The sequence below is a fragment of the Lepisosteus oculatus genome, chromosome 12 (genome assembly GCF_040954835.1).
Source record: "Lepisosteus oculatus isolate fLepOcu1 chromosome 12, fLepOcu1.hap2, whole genome shotgun sequence".
Classification (NCBI taxonomy): Eukaryota; Metazoa; Chordata; class Actinopteri; order Semionotiformes; family Lepisosteidae; genus Lepisosteus; species Lepisosteus oculatus.
In genome coordinates this window covers 37,780,133-37,797,437 of record NC_090707.1, presented here as the reverse complement: position 1 = coordinate 37,797,437, position 17,305 = coordinate 37,780,133, and the positions used below count along the sequence as shown (strand labels likewise).

The window sequence follows — 17,305 nt, the reverse complement described above, 5'->3', positions numbered from 1 at the left end:
ACAGGTCTTCCTCCCAATTCCTCATTCTTCATTGTCCAGGATGGTTCCTTCAACGCTTGGAGAAGTCAAGGATTGGACATTTGTGTGTCCATCTATCCTTTTTCTAACTGCTTTATCCAGTAGAGGGTTGGGGGGGAGCTGGAGGTCTATCCCAGCAAGCAATGCGCACAAGGCAGGGTGCATGCTGGATGGGACACCAGTCCATCACAGGGCACACATACAAATACACACACACTCACACCTGGGCCAGTTCTCCCAGAAGCCGGTTAGCCTACTTGCACGCCTTTGGACTGTTGGAGGACACCGGGGCACCTAGAGGAAACCAATCTGAACAGGAGAGAACATGCAAACTCCACACAGACAACACTCCCAGGAATTGAACCCAGGGCACCATCACTGCAAGGCAGCAGTGCTAAACAGTGTGCCAATGTGCCAACTCACTTGTGTGCCTTGGTTTTTATTCCAAGTCGGATCTCCATGATTGAAATGATCTTCAGTTAATTGGACAAATGTAACGGTTTCTTTTTATACGCAGGTGGTTTAAATAGAAGTAGAAAAAAACTCTCACTATCTTCCCAAAGCCAGGACCAGGCATCCCGGAATGAAGGGAGCTCTGCTCTGGGTGGGGTGCACACAGTTTCTCAGAATTGCTTCATTTTCACTAAAACTGTGTGTTATTCGCGACCGGAAACATCCCGAAAAATATCGCTTTACAACCACTCTGTCCTCGTACGGGGAAGTCTCAGCTGGCCTGGACAGGGGGTAAAAATACCCGTTATTTTGTAAAAAAAAAAAAACAAACCAAACAAAAACACCTCTGTTGGATAAAGATAAAAGGGCCAAGGGCTGCGAGTCGAGGCCGAGGTGACAAGGCCGGGATCCGCCGGTGAATTTTCACAATGGCCGCCGCCGCCGCCATGTTTGAGTCGCGGGAGACGAAGGGCGGCCGTTGACGAACGACAAGAAATAAAGAACCAGCCGCGGATTTGCGTCTTCCCTGATCGGATGGGCTCGGTGCCAGCTTTAACCTGCGTGTGTATGTGTGTGCGGGGGAGGGGGGGAGGATACCAGGTAAGGCCGGTTTAAGGACGCGATCAATAATTTACGAGCCCTCGGTGTCTGTTATCTCCCGTCCCCGTGTTCCCGCCCTCGTCTCCCCGCGTCTCCCTCTCCCAGTGTCTCCGGTGTGGTAGACGGCAGGTTCACGGGGTTTTTAGTGCGGGACACTTTTTTTTTCCCCCCAGCGTTGTCTCGGCATTGGTGGGTCCTCTGGTTACGGTTTTAAAACCAGAACGGAAAGAAACGACGTCCCGCCGCCTTCGTCCGTCCGATTCAACGAACGTTTTTACCGGGCTGTGATCCGCATAACGGCCGTGTGTGTGTCAGTGTGTTTTTTATTATTTTGTTCACATCTCTTGGAAATAAAAACAGGCTTGTCGTGACCGAAGGGACCAATACTTATTGGTATTATCGTGATCATTTTTTTTTTCCCGAAAGAAACTCTCTATTTTTTTCGGTTTTAACCGCCGGCGGGCGAGGACCGACCGCGATTTCGCCATGTCTGCCGCCAACAGCGAACAGCTGCACCGCTCGACGCTGCGGATCTACGGGGTGAGTCGGGGCTCGGATCTGAGTCTACCGATCCTCTCCTTATATGAGGTTTATCAGTGTATGGGGATGTATGTTGATAAAGGTATAGTTCTATTTTTGCTGGGTGTTTTACATTGGTATCTTTCCCATGTGTCTTGTAACATAAGATGTGGAGAGTCTGCAGCAGGGCTGTCTAGTCCTGGTCCTGGAGGGTCAGTCAGTGTGTCTGCAGCAGGGCTGTCCAGTCCTGGTCCTGGAGGGTCAGTCAGTGTGTCTGCAGCAGGGCTGTCCAGTCCTGGTCCTGGAGGGTCAGTCAGTGTGTCTGCAGCAGGGCTGTCCAGTCCTGGTCCTGGAGGGGTCAGTGTGTCTGCAGCAGGGCTGTCCAGTCCTGGAGGAGTCAGTCAGTGTGTCTGCAGCAGGGCTGTCCAGTCCTGGTCCTGGAGGGGTCAGCCAGTGTGTCTGCAGCAGGGCTGTCCAGGCCTGGTCCTGGAGGGGTCAGTGTGTTTGCAGCAGGGCTGTCCAGTCCTGGTCCTGGAGGGGTCAGTCAGTGTGTCTGCAGCAGGGCTGTCTAGTCCTGGTCCTGGAGGGGTCAGTGTGTCTGCAGCAGGGCTGTCCAGTCCTGGAGGGGTCAGTCAGTGTGTCTGCAGCAGGGCTGTCCAGTCCTGGAGGGGTCAGTCAGTGTGTCTGCAGCAGGGCTGTCCAGTCCTGGTCCTGGAGGGGTCAGTCAGTGTGTCTGCAGCAGGGCTGTCCAGTCCTGGTCCTGGAGGGGTCAGTCAGTGTGTCTGCAGAAGGGCTGTCCAGTCCTGGTCCTGGAGGGGTCAGTCAGTGTGTCTGCTGAAAACACACAGACCCCTCCAAGGACCAAAGTGCTCATCTCTGCTGCAGTGATCTGAACTAAAATGGACAGCTTGTCTTTATACTGGATGGGCGAAACAGTGGCACAGTTGATATGACTGCTGCCTCACTGTGCTGGGGCCCTGGGTTCAGCTCCTGGGGTGCTGTCTGTGTGAAGTTTGTATGTTCTCCTCCTGTTCGTGTGAGTTTCCTCCAGGTGCTTCTGTTACACCGTCCAAGACATCTTGATAGGTTAATTGGCTTCTAGGGAAAATTGGTCCTGGCGAGAGTGTTTGTGTCTGTGTCTGTGTGAGACCTGTGATGGACGGGCGTCTGTTGCTTTCTGGGATAGATATAGCTCTCCTGCGAATGGATGAGCACATGGTCTTAATATATTGTTCTCTGTTCACCACCTGAGTCCATGCGTGCAGGATGAAGCCGCGAGCAAATGAAGACAGTTTTCCTTTGTTTTCCTCTGAACTCCGAGCGCCCTGTCGCAGATGGCTGGCTCGACCCGCTGTTCTAGTTGGCCGTGTGTGCTGGGCTAACGGCGACTCTCTGTGACCCGTACAGAACCTGATGGAGCAGTTCAACCCCGGGCTGCAGAAGCTGGCGTCTCTGGGGCGCAGCTATGTCGAAGCCTTTCAGGGTGAGAGGGCGCGGGGTGGGTTTCGATTAAGGAGACATACCAGGAAACACGAGAGCACCGTGTGAAGATCAAGCCAGCGGGGAGAAAAAACAATTCACACGTCACTATCAGTCAGGCCCTGATCACGTCCAAGTTGTGTGTTCCTTAATGATAACAATACCGACCAAATTCTTAACAGTGAAACCTGAGCAAGGGGGCACACATGGAAACTACACAGCAGTGCATTTAAAACTGAGAACAGGGAATGCTTCTTTACACAAAGGGTGGCGGGAGTCTGGAACAAGTTGGAACCTACAAGAGAGACATTTAAACCCGAGAGCAGGAGGCACTTCTTTACACAAAGGGTGGCAGGCGCCTGGAACAAGCTACACATCATAACTTAGAATATGGTGTATAATGTATAAGCATGAAGACAAAGCCGCACAGTAGATGCTAAGGTATTAACTACACTACTAGCGGTGCTTGCTGTAGCTTTAACACTGCAGATCACCGTGTGGGTGTGACTCTGTCTGCGTGTGTGTTTTGCAGCCCTGACTGTGACCAGTGAGGCCTACTTCAGTGCCCTGGCGAAGATGGGAGAGCAGGCCCTGCACAGTATGTCCTCTCGCTCTCTGGGTAAGAGCTTCAGCTTGTTACACCTTCACCCTGGAGGAGCTGCAGAGGCTGTGCTGATCCATTTACACTCCTGGGAGCAAGGACATCCTGCTGCACTGTCCTAGTGCTGGGTTCCCGAGTGACCCTGCTGTTCCTCTGCTCTAGTGCTGGGTTCCCGAGTGACCTTGCTGTTCTTCTGCTCTAGTGCTGGGTTCCCGAGTGACCCTGCTGTTCCTCTGCTCTAGTGCTGGGTTCCCGAGTGACCCTGCTGTTCCTCTGCTCTAGTGCTGGGTTCCCGAGTGACCCTGCTGTTCCTCTGCTCTAGTGCTGGGTTCCCGAGTGACCCTGCTGTTCCTCTGCTCTAATCAAGAGTTCTCAGAGTGACCCTGCTGTTCCTCTGCTCTAGTGCTGGGTTCCCGAGTGACCCTGCTGTTCCTCTGCTCTAGTGCTTGGTTCCCGAGTGACCCTGCTGTTCCTCTGCTCTAATCAAGAGTTCTCAGAGTGACCCTGCTGTTCCTCTGCTCTAGTGCTGGGTTCCCGAGTGACCCTGCTGTTCCTCTGCTCTAGTGCTGGGTTCCCGAGTGACCCTGCTGTTCCTCTGCTCTAATCAAGAGTTCTCAGAGTGACCCTGCTGTTCCTCTGCTCTAGTGCTGGGTTCCCGAGTGACCCTGCTGTTCCTCTGCTCTAGTGCTTGGTTCCCGAGTGACCCTGCTGTTCCTCTGCTCTAGTGCTGGGTTCCCGAGTGACCCTGCTGTTCCTCTGCTCTAGTGCTGGGTTCCTGAGTGACCCTGCTGTTCCTCTGCTCTAGTGCTTGGTTCCCGAGTGACCCTGCTGTTCCTCTGCTCTAGTGCTGGGTTCCCGAGTGACCCTGCTGTTCCTCTGCTCTAGTGCTGGGTTCCCGAGTGACCCTGCTGTTCCTCTGCTCTAGTGCTGGGTTCCCGAGTGACCCTGCTGTTCCTCTGCTCTAATCAAGAGTTCTCAGAGTGACCCTGCTGTTCCTCTGCTCTAGTGCTTGGTTCCCGAGTGACCCTGCTGTTCCTCTGCTCTAGTGCTGGGTTCCCGAGTGACCCTGCTGTTCCTCTGCTCTAGTGCTGGGTTCCTGAGTGACCCTGCTGTTCCTCTGCTCTAGTGCTGGGTTCCCGAGTGACCCTGCTGTTCCTCTGCTCTAGTGCTGGGTTCCCGAGTGACCCTGCTGTTCCTCTGCTCTAGTGCTGGGTTCCCGAGTGACCCTGCTGTTCCTCTGCTCTAGTGCTGGGTTCCCGAGTGACCCTGCTGTTCCTCTGCTCTAATCAAGAGTTCTCAGAGTGACCCTGCTGTTCCTCTGCTCTAGTGCTGGGTTCCCGAGTGACCCTGCTGTTCCTCTGCTCTAGTGCTGGGTTCCCGAGTGACCCTGCTGTTCCTCTGCTCTAGTGCTTGGTTCCCGAGTGACCCTGCTGTTCCTCTGCTCTAGTGCTGGGTTCCCGAGTGACCCTGCTGTTCCTCTGCTCTAGTGCTGGGTTCCTGAGTGACCCTGCTGTTCCTCTGCTCTAGTGCTGGGTTCCCGAGTGACCCTGCTGTTCCTCTGCTCTGGTGCTGGGTTCCCGAGCGACCCTGCTGTTCCTCTGCTCTAGTGCTGGGTTCCCGAGTGACCCTGCTGTTCCTCTGCTCTAATCAAGAGTTCTCAGAGTGACCCTGCTGTTCTGCTTTCTGCTGGTGGGTTCCTGATGGAGCCTTCTGCTCCTGTGTTCTAGTGCTGGGTTCCAGAGTGATATAAAGAGAGACTTCTGAACCCGATATTTGATTCAGATTGACAGTTAATATTTGCAGCTGTTATTATCAGCTGTTTCTTCTACCGCCGCTATTAACATGACTCCCCCCCCTCCCCCCCACAGCAGCTGATGAAAGTGCTGTACAGAATGAAGGGAGTTATTGTTCAGGGAAGCTGTCAAGGTCCCTGAATGCAGCAGCGAGCTTTGTCTTATCAGGTGCAATCAGCCCAGAGATCTGGCATCAATAAAGAGAGATTGCATAGATGGTACTCGATTTGTGCACTATGAACCCACAGGACAGGGAGGGCAGAAGGAGGTTCCTCCCCCTACAGGCCCTGCTGCAGAGGGACAGAGGTGAAGTCTGGTGCCTTGGTCTGCTTTCATCCCTGAACAGAGTGTCAGTGTCAGCCTTCTGTTTCTCATTCTGGGCTCGTGTCCAGAACCGAGTGTAACCCACACTGCTGTGTGTGTGTACTGTGCTGTGTGCGTATTTTGTGTGCATACTGTGCTGTGTGCCATACGTATACATTGTGTGTATACACACCATGCATTGTGTGTGTTGTGTGTGTATAATCTGTGTGTACTATGCTCTACATGTGAGTGCTTTCTGTGACTGCTGCTGGCCGTGTGTGTGTGTGTGTGCTGTGTATGTGTATGTGTGCTGTGTATGTGTGTGTGCTCTGTGTGTATGCTGTACTCTGTGTGTGTGCATACTGTGCTGTGTGTGTGCTGTACTCTGTATGCTGTACTCTGTGTGTGTGCATACTGTGCTGTGTGTGTGCTGTACTCTGTGTGTGTGCTGTACTCTGTGTGTGTGCTGTGCTCTGTGTGTGTGCTGTGCTCTGTGTGTGTGCTGTGCTCTGTGTGTGTGCATACTGTGCTGTGTGTGTGCTGTACTCTGTATGCTGTACTCTGTGTGTGTGCATACTGTGCTGTGTGTGTGCTGTACTCTGTATGCTGTACTCTGTGTGTGTGCTGTACTCTGTGTGTGTGCTGAACTCTGTGTGTGTGCTGTGCTCAGGCAGAGCGATCAGGTAGCCCAGCCCTCAGCGCCGCGGAGCGCCGACGCTTCAATTATTCAGAGGGCTGCCTTTCACCTTCCAGAGAGCTCCGCAGCTGGCCGCCCCGAATCCCACAGTCCTGCTCCAGCACCCTGTCGCCCAAACCGGAAACCTGCAGCAAACGAGGCGACGCTCGGTCTCCGCCGGGCCTGTCCGTCGCCGCCCGGCTCATCCTTAACATCGTGCGCGGTTTGGGCTCATGAGGCTCAGGGGCGGGGGGAAAGGCTCTGGCGCCGCCCTGCTGTCATGCTCTTCCTCTGTCTCCCCGTGTGTGCCCTGCTGATCCCTGTATCCCCCCAGATCTGCAAACTGTTCCTCTCGTCGTCCCCTTGTCGCGGGGCGTCTTGGCCATCGTCTGCTCCCCCAGGCCTCCCCAAGTCTTTTTTTTTGGGGGGGGGGTCTCGCGTTCCCGGCTGCTCCGGGATCATAGGGCGCAGAAGCGGCGGTGGCTGGGGGCCCAACACCACGCACAAAACGGAGCAGGCACTAACACAGCAGGGCACAGGCTTGGCGCCTGGGGAGCGGGCCTTGCTCCCTGTTGGGGGGGGGGGCTCCCCGCGCGGCCTGACGGGAGGGGTGGCGCTTGTCTCGTTCCAGGGGACGTCATCATTCAGATCTCGGAGTGCCAGAGGCGCCTGACCTCCGAACTGGAAGGAGTGGTGAGTGCCCGCGGGATTGTGGGATTGTGGGGTCCGACGGGCAGGTGTAGCCGCTGTGGCGTCGGCAGTACAGCGGAGCAGTGCTGGGGGGCGCCCTGGTCCCCCAGAGAGCTGTGGGGCAGGGGAGAGACCCCAGAGCAGGTTACGCAGTGTGCCCCAGTACCCCCAGCTGTGGACACACAGCGTGTACAAAACAGATGAGCGCTGTATTTGACTGACACATCACAGTGACGAATCAGAGTCCCGTAGTTGTACGGACTTCGGGCTGCGCCGTGACCCTTTGTACCGGCCGGCGGTGCTGGCCTCTGCTCGGCCTCTGCTCGCGAGCGCTGACCGCGAGGTCCGGCCCCGTCCCGGCGCTGATCCGGAGTTTCTGTTCTCGCCTCTTGCAGTTCTGCTGGTTCCATGCGGAGGTGGTCCAGGAGATGGGCGCCAACGTCAAGCTGGACACTGATTATATATCTGTGGGTACCTCTCCTCAGCTCCTCCTGGGAGCGCGATAGCGCACCTCGCATTTTCCCTGGAGGTCACCTGGCTCAAATCTGTCTTTGAAGACGCTTTGAGACGCATTTGCTGTGCTGTGGGAGGAAATTCTTGCGTAACAGAAGCGAGCTGTGTGCTTTCTGTGCTGGGCTCTTTGGGACCGGAGACAAAGACAGACACACACACACACACACACACACACGTGAAACGACAACTCCGTGCTGTTTGTTCTCCAGGGCAGCAGGAGGCGCTATGAAATGGAGGTGCGCAGCCGCCAGAGGAGGGGACCTGGTGGATACAAAGACACCCTGGTGAGGAGGGGGCTGGGGGCAGTGCAGTGGGTGTGCAGTGTCTCCCAGCAGTGCAGTGAGTGTGCAGTGTCTCCCAGCAGTGCAGTGAGTGTGCAGTGTCTCCCTGCAGTGCAGTGAGTGTGCAGTGTCTCCCTGCAGTGCAGTGAGTGTGCAGTGTCTCCCAGCAGTGCAGTGAGTGTGCAGTGTCTCCCTGCAGTGCAGTGAGTGTGCAGTGTCTCCCAGCAGTGCAGTGAGTGGACAGTGTCTCCCAGCAGTGCAGTGAGTGTGCAGTGTCTCCCAGCAGTGCAGTGAGTGTGCAGTGTCTCCCAGCAGTGCAGTGAGTGTGCAGTGTCTCCCTGCAGTGCAGTGAGTGTGCAGTGTCTCCCAGCAGTGCAGTGAGTGGACAGTGCGTATGCAGTGTCTCGCAGCAGTGTGCTGGGTGTACAATGTCTAACAGCAAGTGCAGTGAATGTACAGTGTCTCACAGCAGTGCAGTGAGTATACAGTGTCTCCCGGCAGTGCAGTGAGTGGACAGTGTCTCCCAGCAGTGCAGTGAGTGTACAGTGTCTCCCAGTAGTGCATTGAGTATACAGTGTCTCCCGGCAGTGCAGTGAGTGGACAGTGTCTCACAGTAGTGCAGTGAGTGTGCAGTGTCTCCCTGCAGTGCAGTGACTGTATCTCTCTTCGTGATGACAGGACAGCTTGGAGCACTTTCTCAGGCAGAGCCAGCGGGAGGCACTGAAGGAGGAGGAGAGGCGTTATCGCTTCCTGGCCGAGAAACACTGTGGCCTCACCCAGTCCCTGCTTCACCTGCTCAACAAGGTACTGTAAACTGTCTGTGATCCAGCTCATCCTCTGATACTCCTGCTGTGATCTCCAGGCTGTAAGGGCTCATCCTGGACTGGGACCCTGGCTGTGATCTCCAGGCTGTAGGGACTCATCCTGGACTGGGACCCTGGCTGTGATCTCAGGGCTGTAGGGGCTCATCCTGGACTGGGACCCTGGCTGTGATCTCCAGGCTGTAGGGGCTCATCCTGGACTGGGACCCTGGCTGTGATCTCCGGCCTGTAGGAGCTCATCCTGGACTGGGACCCACACTGTAATCTCCGGGTTTTCCGACAGGAAAAATATTTTCCACTTGAGACTTGCAAGCTGGTGACCAGATGAGTTGGTTTCCACCAGGAGAGAACTGCGGTTTCCTGCCCTCCCACGGCGCGGGGTTGACGCCCGGCGTGCCGGTGTCCTCTGTGTTGCAGATGGGGGGAGCGATGCAGCAGAGGGCGGAGGGGTGGAGGGAGAGAGTGAGCGAGACGCGGGGAGTGTCCAGAGCCCGCACTCCCGCCCTCCCCGAGCAGGACGCCCTGGTGAGAGAGCGAGGGGGGGAGAGGGGGGCGGAGACAATGTTGCGGAGAACAAAATTCTAACGTAAAACCTCCACGAGTTTGAAAAGGTCTTAAAAAGGTCATTGTCCTTTTCCAGTCTTTCTGTTGGGCGGAGCGGTGGCTCTGTGGCTCAGGATCTGCGCCTGTGGCTGGGAGGTTGCCAGTTCAAATCCCGCGGCCTACTCCTTTGGGCCCCTGAGTGAGGCCCTTAACCCCAACTGACCCTGCGCTCTGACCCCCAGCTTCTCTCCCTGTCTGTGTGTCTCATGGAGAGCAAGCTGGGGTCTGGGAAAAGACAAATTCCTCATGCAAGAAGTTGTATAGGGCCAATAAAGTGATCTGATCTTATGTCAAAGCTGGATTTGCGGGACGAAGCCCCTCCAAGCCTCCCGGGTGTGACCGCCTGCTGGTCCCTTGCATGTCTCTAAAGGGCCGTCCTGGCCCTGAGCCTGCTGTGGTCCAGTCCTCTGCGGGCTGTACTGTGTCCACAGTGCCCACTGTCCTGTCCAGCGCTCCTTCGCCAGAGGAGACGGGAGGCCCGAGGAGGAATAGGAGCAGCTCCTATACTGTAGCTCATGCTCGGAGCTGGAAGGGCAGACGTACAAGGAGTTCCGAGTGACAGTATCGGGGTTTTAACTGAGACAGGGAGACAGACAGCTGTAGAAGGAACTGGAGAGTGTGGACAGCTCAGGCACTTAGGTGAAGCCATCAGTAAGAGTCAGATTCCGGAACTTGATTCGAGTTTAGTAAATTGTCGTCTTTTTTTTTATCCCCGTCAGCCCCGACCCCCCCCTGCTGGGCCTTTCCTTCAGACGGGGAGGGAGGAGGAGAGGCACTGGGCTGGCAGGGAAGGGCAGCCTCCCGAGAGGGCGCCCTCTAGAGGTGAGAGGACTGAAGTGCATGGAAACTGAATTGACCTTTGTGGAGAATTTGGTCCTCACTGTCTGTTGCACAACTGTCCCTGCGTGCCTGTAATCCATATACGTCTTCTTTTGAATCGTAAAGCGTGTTGTCATGAGAAGAGCACTTGATACAGTGAGATAGAATAGACTGAGGGTCAGTGGACATTCCCAGTTTAAACGGGTGTGTCTGTGGGTGTGACTGTGGGTGTGTCTGGGTGTGACTGTGGGTGTGTCTGTTGTGGGTGTGTCTGGGTGTATGTGTGGATGTGACTGGGGGTGTGTCTGTTGTGGGTGTGTCTATGGGCGTGGCTGTTGTGGGTGTGACTGTTGTGGGTGTGTCTATGGGTGTGACTGGGGGTGTGTCTGTTGTGGGTGTGGGTGTGTCTGTGGGTGTGACTGGGGGTGTGTCTGTTGTGGGTGTGGGTGTGACTGGGGGTGTGTCTGTTGTGGGTGTGGGTGTGTCTGTGGGTGTGACTGGGGGTGTGTCTGTTGTGGGTGTGGGTGTGACTGGGAGTGTGTCTGTTGTGGGTGTGGGTGTGTCTGTGGGTGTGACTGGGGGTGTGTCTGTTGTGGGTGTGACTGGGGGTGAGTCAGTTGTGGGTGTGTCTGGGGGGTGACTGTGGGTGTGTCTGGGGGTGTGTCTATTGTGGGTGTGAATGGGGGTGACTGTGGGTGTGTCTGGGGGTGTGTCTATTGTGGGTGTGAATGGGGGTGTGTCTATTGTGGGTGTGTCTGGGGGTGACTGTGGGTGTGTCTGGGGGTGTGTCTATTGTGGGTGTGAATGGGGGTGTGTCTATTGTGGGTGTGTCTGGGGGTGTGTCTGTTGTGGGTGTGTGTGGGTGTGTCTCTGGGTGTGACTGTGTGTCTTCTCTTCCCCCCAGGCTCCACGCCCATCCTGGCCCGGCACTCGCGCTCCAGCTCGGTGGGGGAGGCTCTGAGCGCGGCGGGGTTCAAGCAGGTGCGAGCGCTGGTGCCCCACCCTGCCTCTGCCAACCCCACCCTGCTGCCCTTCTCCCGCGGGGACACCCTCACCGTGCTGGTGCCGCAGGCACACAACGGCTGGCTGTACGGGCGGGCGGAGGGCAGCGCCCGGTGAGTCTCTCTCCCGGTCACTCACTCACTCCTTCTCTCACTCCACCACTCCTTCCCTCACAAGGTGCTGTCGCTTTAGCTCTGCTGTAGCGCGCTGGACTCTTGTGTGCTGTTCTCTGTATTGTGCATTGTGCTCTTTGTCCAGTGTGCTGTTCTCTGTATTGTGCATTGTGCTCTTTGTCCAGTGTGCAGTTCGCTGTATTGTGCATTGTGCTCTTTGTCCAGTGTGCTGTTCTCTGTATTGTGCATTGTGCTCTTTGTCCAGTGTGCTGTTCGCTGTATTGTGCGTTGTGCTTTTTGTCCAGTGTGCTGTTTGCTGTATTGTGCATTGTGCTCTTTGTCCAGTGTGCAGTTCGCTGTATTGTGCATTGTGCTCTTTGTCCAGTGTGCTGTTCTCTGTATTGTGCATTGTGCTCTTTGTCCAGTGTGCTGTTCTCTGTATTGTGCATTGTGCTCTTTGTCCAGTGTGCTGTTCTGCAGTACCTGTTGCAGGACCGCACTGCGCTGTGCTGTAGGACACTGTGCTCTGTGTGTTGCCCTCTGTACTGGACTCTGTGCAGGGTGCTTTCTGGTTTGCACTGTACTCTGCTGTGTGCTGTGCTCCTTTTTGTTGAACACTGTGCTCTTTGCTTCGTACTGTGCTCTGTTGTACACTGCCATCTTTATTGTGCTATCTGTGTAGTACATTGCGCTCTGTGTGCTGTGTAGTGTTGTGTGTGCCGTGCGTGGTGTTGGGTGCTCTGTGTGTTCTGTGTTGTTATGCAGTGTTATTGTGCAGTGTTGTGTGCGTGTTCTAATGACCTCCCAACACTGCTTTTCCCAGTCAGGGCTGGTTCCCGGCTGCTTATGTGGGACCCCTTGCAGAATCCACCGGAGAATCGGGGTGCAGGTGAGACCCCGGCGCTGAGCCTCACAAACCTGCAGCTCAGCTGAATGCGTGCTGGTAACTTCAGACACACTCCCATTACACCACTAGGGAGAACTCAGTAAATGTTAAAAAAACAATTACAATGCTTCATGTAAACGTCTGCTACACTGGGTATATTTGGGCGTAGGGGATCATATTCTATCATATTCACATGTATGTTCGTTTTATTCTTCTATTCAGAACACAAATTTTAAATTTCCTGCTGTAGTTCACCGACACAGTATAAGACACAGTGCGTTAAATGCTCTCGTGTGCCTTTGCCCTGTGACCTCTGACCTCTGGCAGCACCACCCTCCGAAGCAGTCACAGCGTTGGCGATCTCCTCGACCAACCAGATGACACCCTGCGACCAGCCGGCCAACAGAACGGAGTCCCGCCTCCTGCCCCGCCTCTGCCCCGCCCCACCTCGACGGGATTGGCTGAACAACGCCCGACCACACCCACCCCTGCCAGGAGGGTAGAGGCCGATACTGACAATAAGGTGAGTGAAGCACATGGTGGATACAACTCTTTTACACATGAGTTTGTGCCATATTCCGCTAACATCGGGATTAATAAGAGCTCTATAAGAGCAGGGAGAGTTGAAGATCTTGTGGCCTTCTCTCTTACCATCCCAACTGCACATCCAATTTCAAAGGTCTCATAGGTTCCTAAAAACTCTGCTACCTTCCTATACATAAATCTCAGTTTCTCCATTTGTTTCTGTTAATTTGCCTCCATTACATATATTTGCTACAGCCAGGTTTTCAGTGGTTTGCAACAGTATCGATAGTATTTCGAATGTTATTGCTAAGATTTTTTTCAATTGTTCCTGGATGGTTGACACCTTAAGCAACTTCGGTCCTCCATCCAGCAGGGGGCGTTTGCCACGGTGCTGTTCTCTATGACTCCCCAGCCCTCCTTCTGGTGGCTGCAGGGCGGGAGCTCCAGCTGCTGACTCTCGGGGTCGAGGGTCGTGGTGAGCGTGGGGTGAGAGGTCATGGGTGCCTGTGTGCTTGTCATGATGTGTTTTTTTGCTTTGGGAGAGCTTGCTGGGTGATGGTTCCCAATGAGCTCAGTTACCAGTGTAGCCAGTGGTTGTCGCCGAAATCTTAGCTGGTGCTGCCCTACGCCCTTCACACCAAATTCAGAAGGAGCCCCTACAGCCCGGAGATCACAGCCAGGGTCCCAGTCCAGGATGAGCCCCTACAGCCTGGAGATCACAGCCAGGGTCCCAGTCCAGGATGAGCCCCTACAGCCCAGAGATCACAGCCAGGGTCCCAGTCCAGGATGAGTCTCTACAGCCTGGAGATCACAGCCAGGGTCCCAGTCCAGGATGAGTATCTACAGCCTGGAGATCACAGCCAGGGTCCCAGTCCAGGATGAGTATCTACAGCCCGGAGATCACAGCCAGGGTCCCAGTCCAGGATGAGCTCCCACATTCTTTCCACGTAGCCCGTTTGCTAGTTCATAGCTACCTGACCTCACCAGGATCTCGACCCGCGGGGGTCCCAGTCCAGGGCGACACTGCGCTCTCACTCCAGCCCCTCGCTCACGCAGCAGTGGAGGGGGTCAGCGCTGGGGCTCACTGGGAACCTGCACGCCCTGTGTGTGAGGGGCCGTCCTGACTGAGAGCTGGCCCGCGCTGGTGCACCACGCCCAGGGGCTCCCCGATCCACTTCCGAAGCCCTCCGCTTCGGGTTCCACTTCCAGGCTGTTGCATAAACTGCCACTCGTTTGGGGAGAACTGTGCGTCGGTGGTGGGGCGGGACGCAAGCTTCACTCTTCTTTGCCACTCTTGCATTGTCGGCACGAGGGCTGGGCGACCTCTGACCTCAGGGGTCGCGGACGGGCAGGGTCCGTGTGTTTTTGCGGTGAATTGCTGCCCTGCGGGATTGTTTCTCTCCTCTTATTTCACCTGCCTGTCCTCGAAAAGTGTGCTCAGTCGTTTTAAAGCCTCTCTGTCGGTGGCGCCTCTGCGTGGGTTCGATGAGTTAGATAAGTCAGCGGTCACTATCGGCCGTTCTTCCTGCCTCGCATGCTCAGCGGTCAATAGCTAAGTGGTCTGAGGTTCTCAACGACATGGCTGCGCAGCTTGTTCCCCACTCCCACCACCCTGTGTGTAAAGACTTCCGCACCGTCTCCGCTTGTGTCCTCTGGCTCCTGTCCGTCCGGGCAGCTTTGGAAATGCCTGTGCTTGACTCAGGCCCCCATCGCCCTGAGAATGAGTCTCGGTAAGAGGCGAAGGCGCCTTTCGCTCTGCCTCAGCTGTGCACCTGCGAGTCGGGGTCTCCATCGGCCCCAGTCCCGCGTCTTTCCAAACCCGGCGCGATCCGTGTCCGGTAGCAGTCCGTCTCCCGCGCACGAGGCCCGGCGAGGATCTTGATCTTGAGGTTCAGTGAAAAATGGACCCCTCGGTTTTCGGGGGGGATCCCGGGGGTCTGTCTGAGTGTGTGCTGGAGGGAGACCCCTCAGTTGTCGGGAGGGCGTCCCGGGGGTCTGTGTCGATGGAGGGAGACCCCTCGGTTGTCGGGGGGCGTCCCGGGGGTCTGTGTCTGTGTCGATGGAGGGAGATACTGTCATTCAGTCCCCATGTGTGTCTTTTGTTCCACAGAGATCGAAGGACCAGGGGCCTCGTCCAGAACTCTTTCCCAGGTAAGAGACAGGACTCCCCCTCTTATAACAGGGTCAGGGGTCCCCAGCTCTGATCGCGGACAGGACTACCCCCCTCTTATAAGAGGGTCAGGGGTCCCCCTCGAACAGCAGAGCTCTCTGTTCACCCTGTTTTCACGTATCTCCCTAGTCCCTGCACTGCGGCCCCTAGTTACAGTGCCTCACGACAGGAGCACAGTAATACACAGTTCCAAACACAAACTACAGCATGTGGGGACTCAATACAAACACCCACAGACACAACTGCTGGGTCGTTTCCAATATCCTCCTGTTCCCAGTCCCAGTTCAAGTGGCTCGTAGATCCCGTGAGAACAGCGGGAGAGCTGGCGGTCCGGGCCTCGAGGCTGCGGATGGGGAATGGGGTCAGAGGTGGTGGGGGGGGCGAGAGAGCGAGGATGACTTTCCCTGACGGAGCGGGCCGCTCCCCGGATTCTTGGCCGCCCCGGTATCGGACCTGGGACTTTGGCGGCGGCGGCCGGCGCGGAGGTGGAATCGCAGGGACCTGTGACCCACAAGGGCTCCTCTGCTCTCCCCCACAGGGGCACCAACCCCTTCGCCACCGTGAAGCTGCGCCCGACGGCCACCAACGACAGGTCGGCCCCCCGGATACCCTGACCGGCAGCGAGGAGCCGCCCGGACCGGACGAAACGAGGGCCGCCGCCGTCGTGGCGTCTGGAGTCATTCTGGAGGCTGTCTGTGGGGAGTCTGCGTGTTCCCCCTTGGTTCACGCAGGTTTGCTCCCCTCTCCCAAGGACGTTGGGTTTGACTGACCTGCTCTAAATTGTACCCCGTGGGCTTCTTGTCTTCCTCTTGAGGAAGGTCGTCCGCTCCTGGTCCTGGAGAGTCCAGTCAGCTTGTCTGCAGCAGGGCTGTCCAGTCCTGGTCCTGGAGGGGTCAGTGTGTCTGCAGCATGGCTGTCCAGTCCTGGTCCTGGAGGGGTCAGTCAGTGTGTCTGCAGCATGGCTGTCCAGTCCTGGTCCTGGAGGGGTCAGTCAGTGTGTCTGCAGCAGGGCTGTCCAGTCCTGGTCCTGGAGGGGTCAGTGTGTCTGCAGCAGGGCTGTCCAGTCCTGGGCCTGGAGGGGTCAGTGTGTCTGCAGGTTCTCTCTTTAAAGCAGCAGCACCTGAAGAGCCAGGGGAAGCTGTTGTACTGGACAAGTCAAGTCCGTAAGGAGCAGCCTGAGCTTGTTAAGAGCTGGTTGCTCACCCCCGGACTAGACGAACCATCAGGAAATGAGGTGCCAGACACTGCTTTAGTGAGGCTGTGTTTCTAGGCCTGCACACTGACTGGTCACTGTTGATAGTGATGCTGCCCAGGGTCAATTTTTGAATACCTGGATTATGCATGAGTTTTGACCAATACAAATACTAATTTTGACAAATACTAATTGAGTGGACCGGGAAGGGGATCCTTAAACCAGAGGAAATTGGGGCGTTTTCCTCTCCGAGGGTCAGAGATGGTTAATTCCGGGACCTGTCCCGTACACCCGCTGGACCAGGGCTCTCCAGAGCTGGGAGCGCAGGCCCTGTGCCCCTGGCAACAGCAGCATCACAAGAGTTGCCTGGCAACCAGGGTGTGTCGCCTTGCATGCGATACCAGGCCCACGTTTTTGAGACATACGTAATCCATCTGGAATCCATAATCCCACTCTGGGATGCCTGCGTGGGATTATAATTGAGTGTGTGGACACACGCAGGCAGTTGAGACCGTGATAGCAGTGTGCAGATACACTGCATAAAGGATTGAATAAACTCTTTTAAATTAGAAGTTTGTATTATCAGGTTCCAGATGCCCCCCCTACAATAAATTGCAATGAAAAGTTCACAGAAACTATAAACATTAAGATACGTTACAATCAAGATCTACTTTCTACAGATTTAAAAAAATGCATAAATAAACCACATTTGAGTATTTAAATTATTTTGATCATAAACAGTGACCTCATTTTTAGAGATTTATACAGATATCTCTGAAGCAAAGACTATTTGAATATATAAATGTGTGTTAGGATACGAAGTGATCGTGTTTACTTTGCTTTCTTGTGCGAGGTGCAAGTTTCAATTTGTGGTATAAAGCAGTTCTGAAAGAGTTCAGATGCATTTGTTTTTTTTTTCTCAGATCTTTAAATGTGTAATATGCAATACAGCCACTAGGTGGAGACAGCACAGCTGTACTCACCTTCTCGCTAGGGGGAAATTACCCATGCTGGCCCTAGTTTTCCAAGTCCTGCTCTTCCAGGAGGAAACCGGAAAATGAGATCACTTTATTGGCCATATGCAATTTCTTGCATTAGGAATGTGTCTTTTTGCAGACCCCAGCTTGCTCTCCAAGAGACACACAGACAGGGAGAGAAGCTGGGGGTCAGAGTGCAGGATCAGCCATTTATACAGCACCCCTGGAGCAGCTGGGGGTAAGGGCCTTGCTCAGGGGCCCAACCCCATAG

At 55.3% G+C, this 17,305-nt stretch overlaps 1 protein-coding gene across 1 annotated transcript; it reads left to right on the top strand.

Moving 5' to 3' along the window:
- The first annotated feature begins 47 nt into the window (after nt 1-47).
- On the top strand, nt 48-16,950 carry LOC107078856 (BAR/IMD domain-containing adapter protein 2-like 2). The gene is made up of 14 exons (XM_069196882.1): nt 48-1,611; nt 2,998-3,073; nt 3,602-3,688; nt 7,074-7,135; nt 7,528-7,599; nt 7,855-7,929; nt 8,605-8,730; nt 9,165-9,272; nt 10,070-10,172; nt 11,074-11,284; nt 12,108-12,173; nt 12,498-12,693; nt 14,806-14,846; nt 15,404-16,950. Exons 1-14 carry the CDS (start codon nt 1,558-1,560, stop codon nt 15,477-15,479), a joined length of 1,353 nt encoding a protein of 450 aa, XP_069052983.1. The 5' UTR covers nt 48-1,557; the 3' UTR covers nt 15,480-16,950.
- The last annotated feature ends 355 nt before the right edge of the window (nt 16,951-17,305 follow it).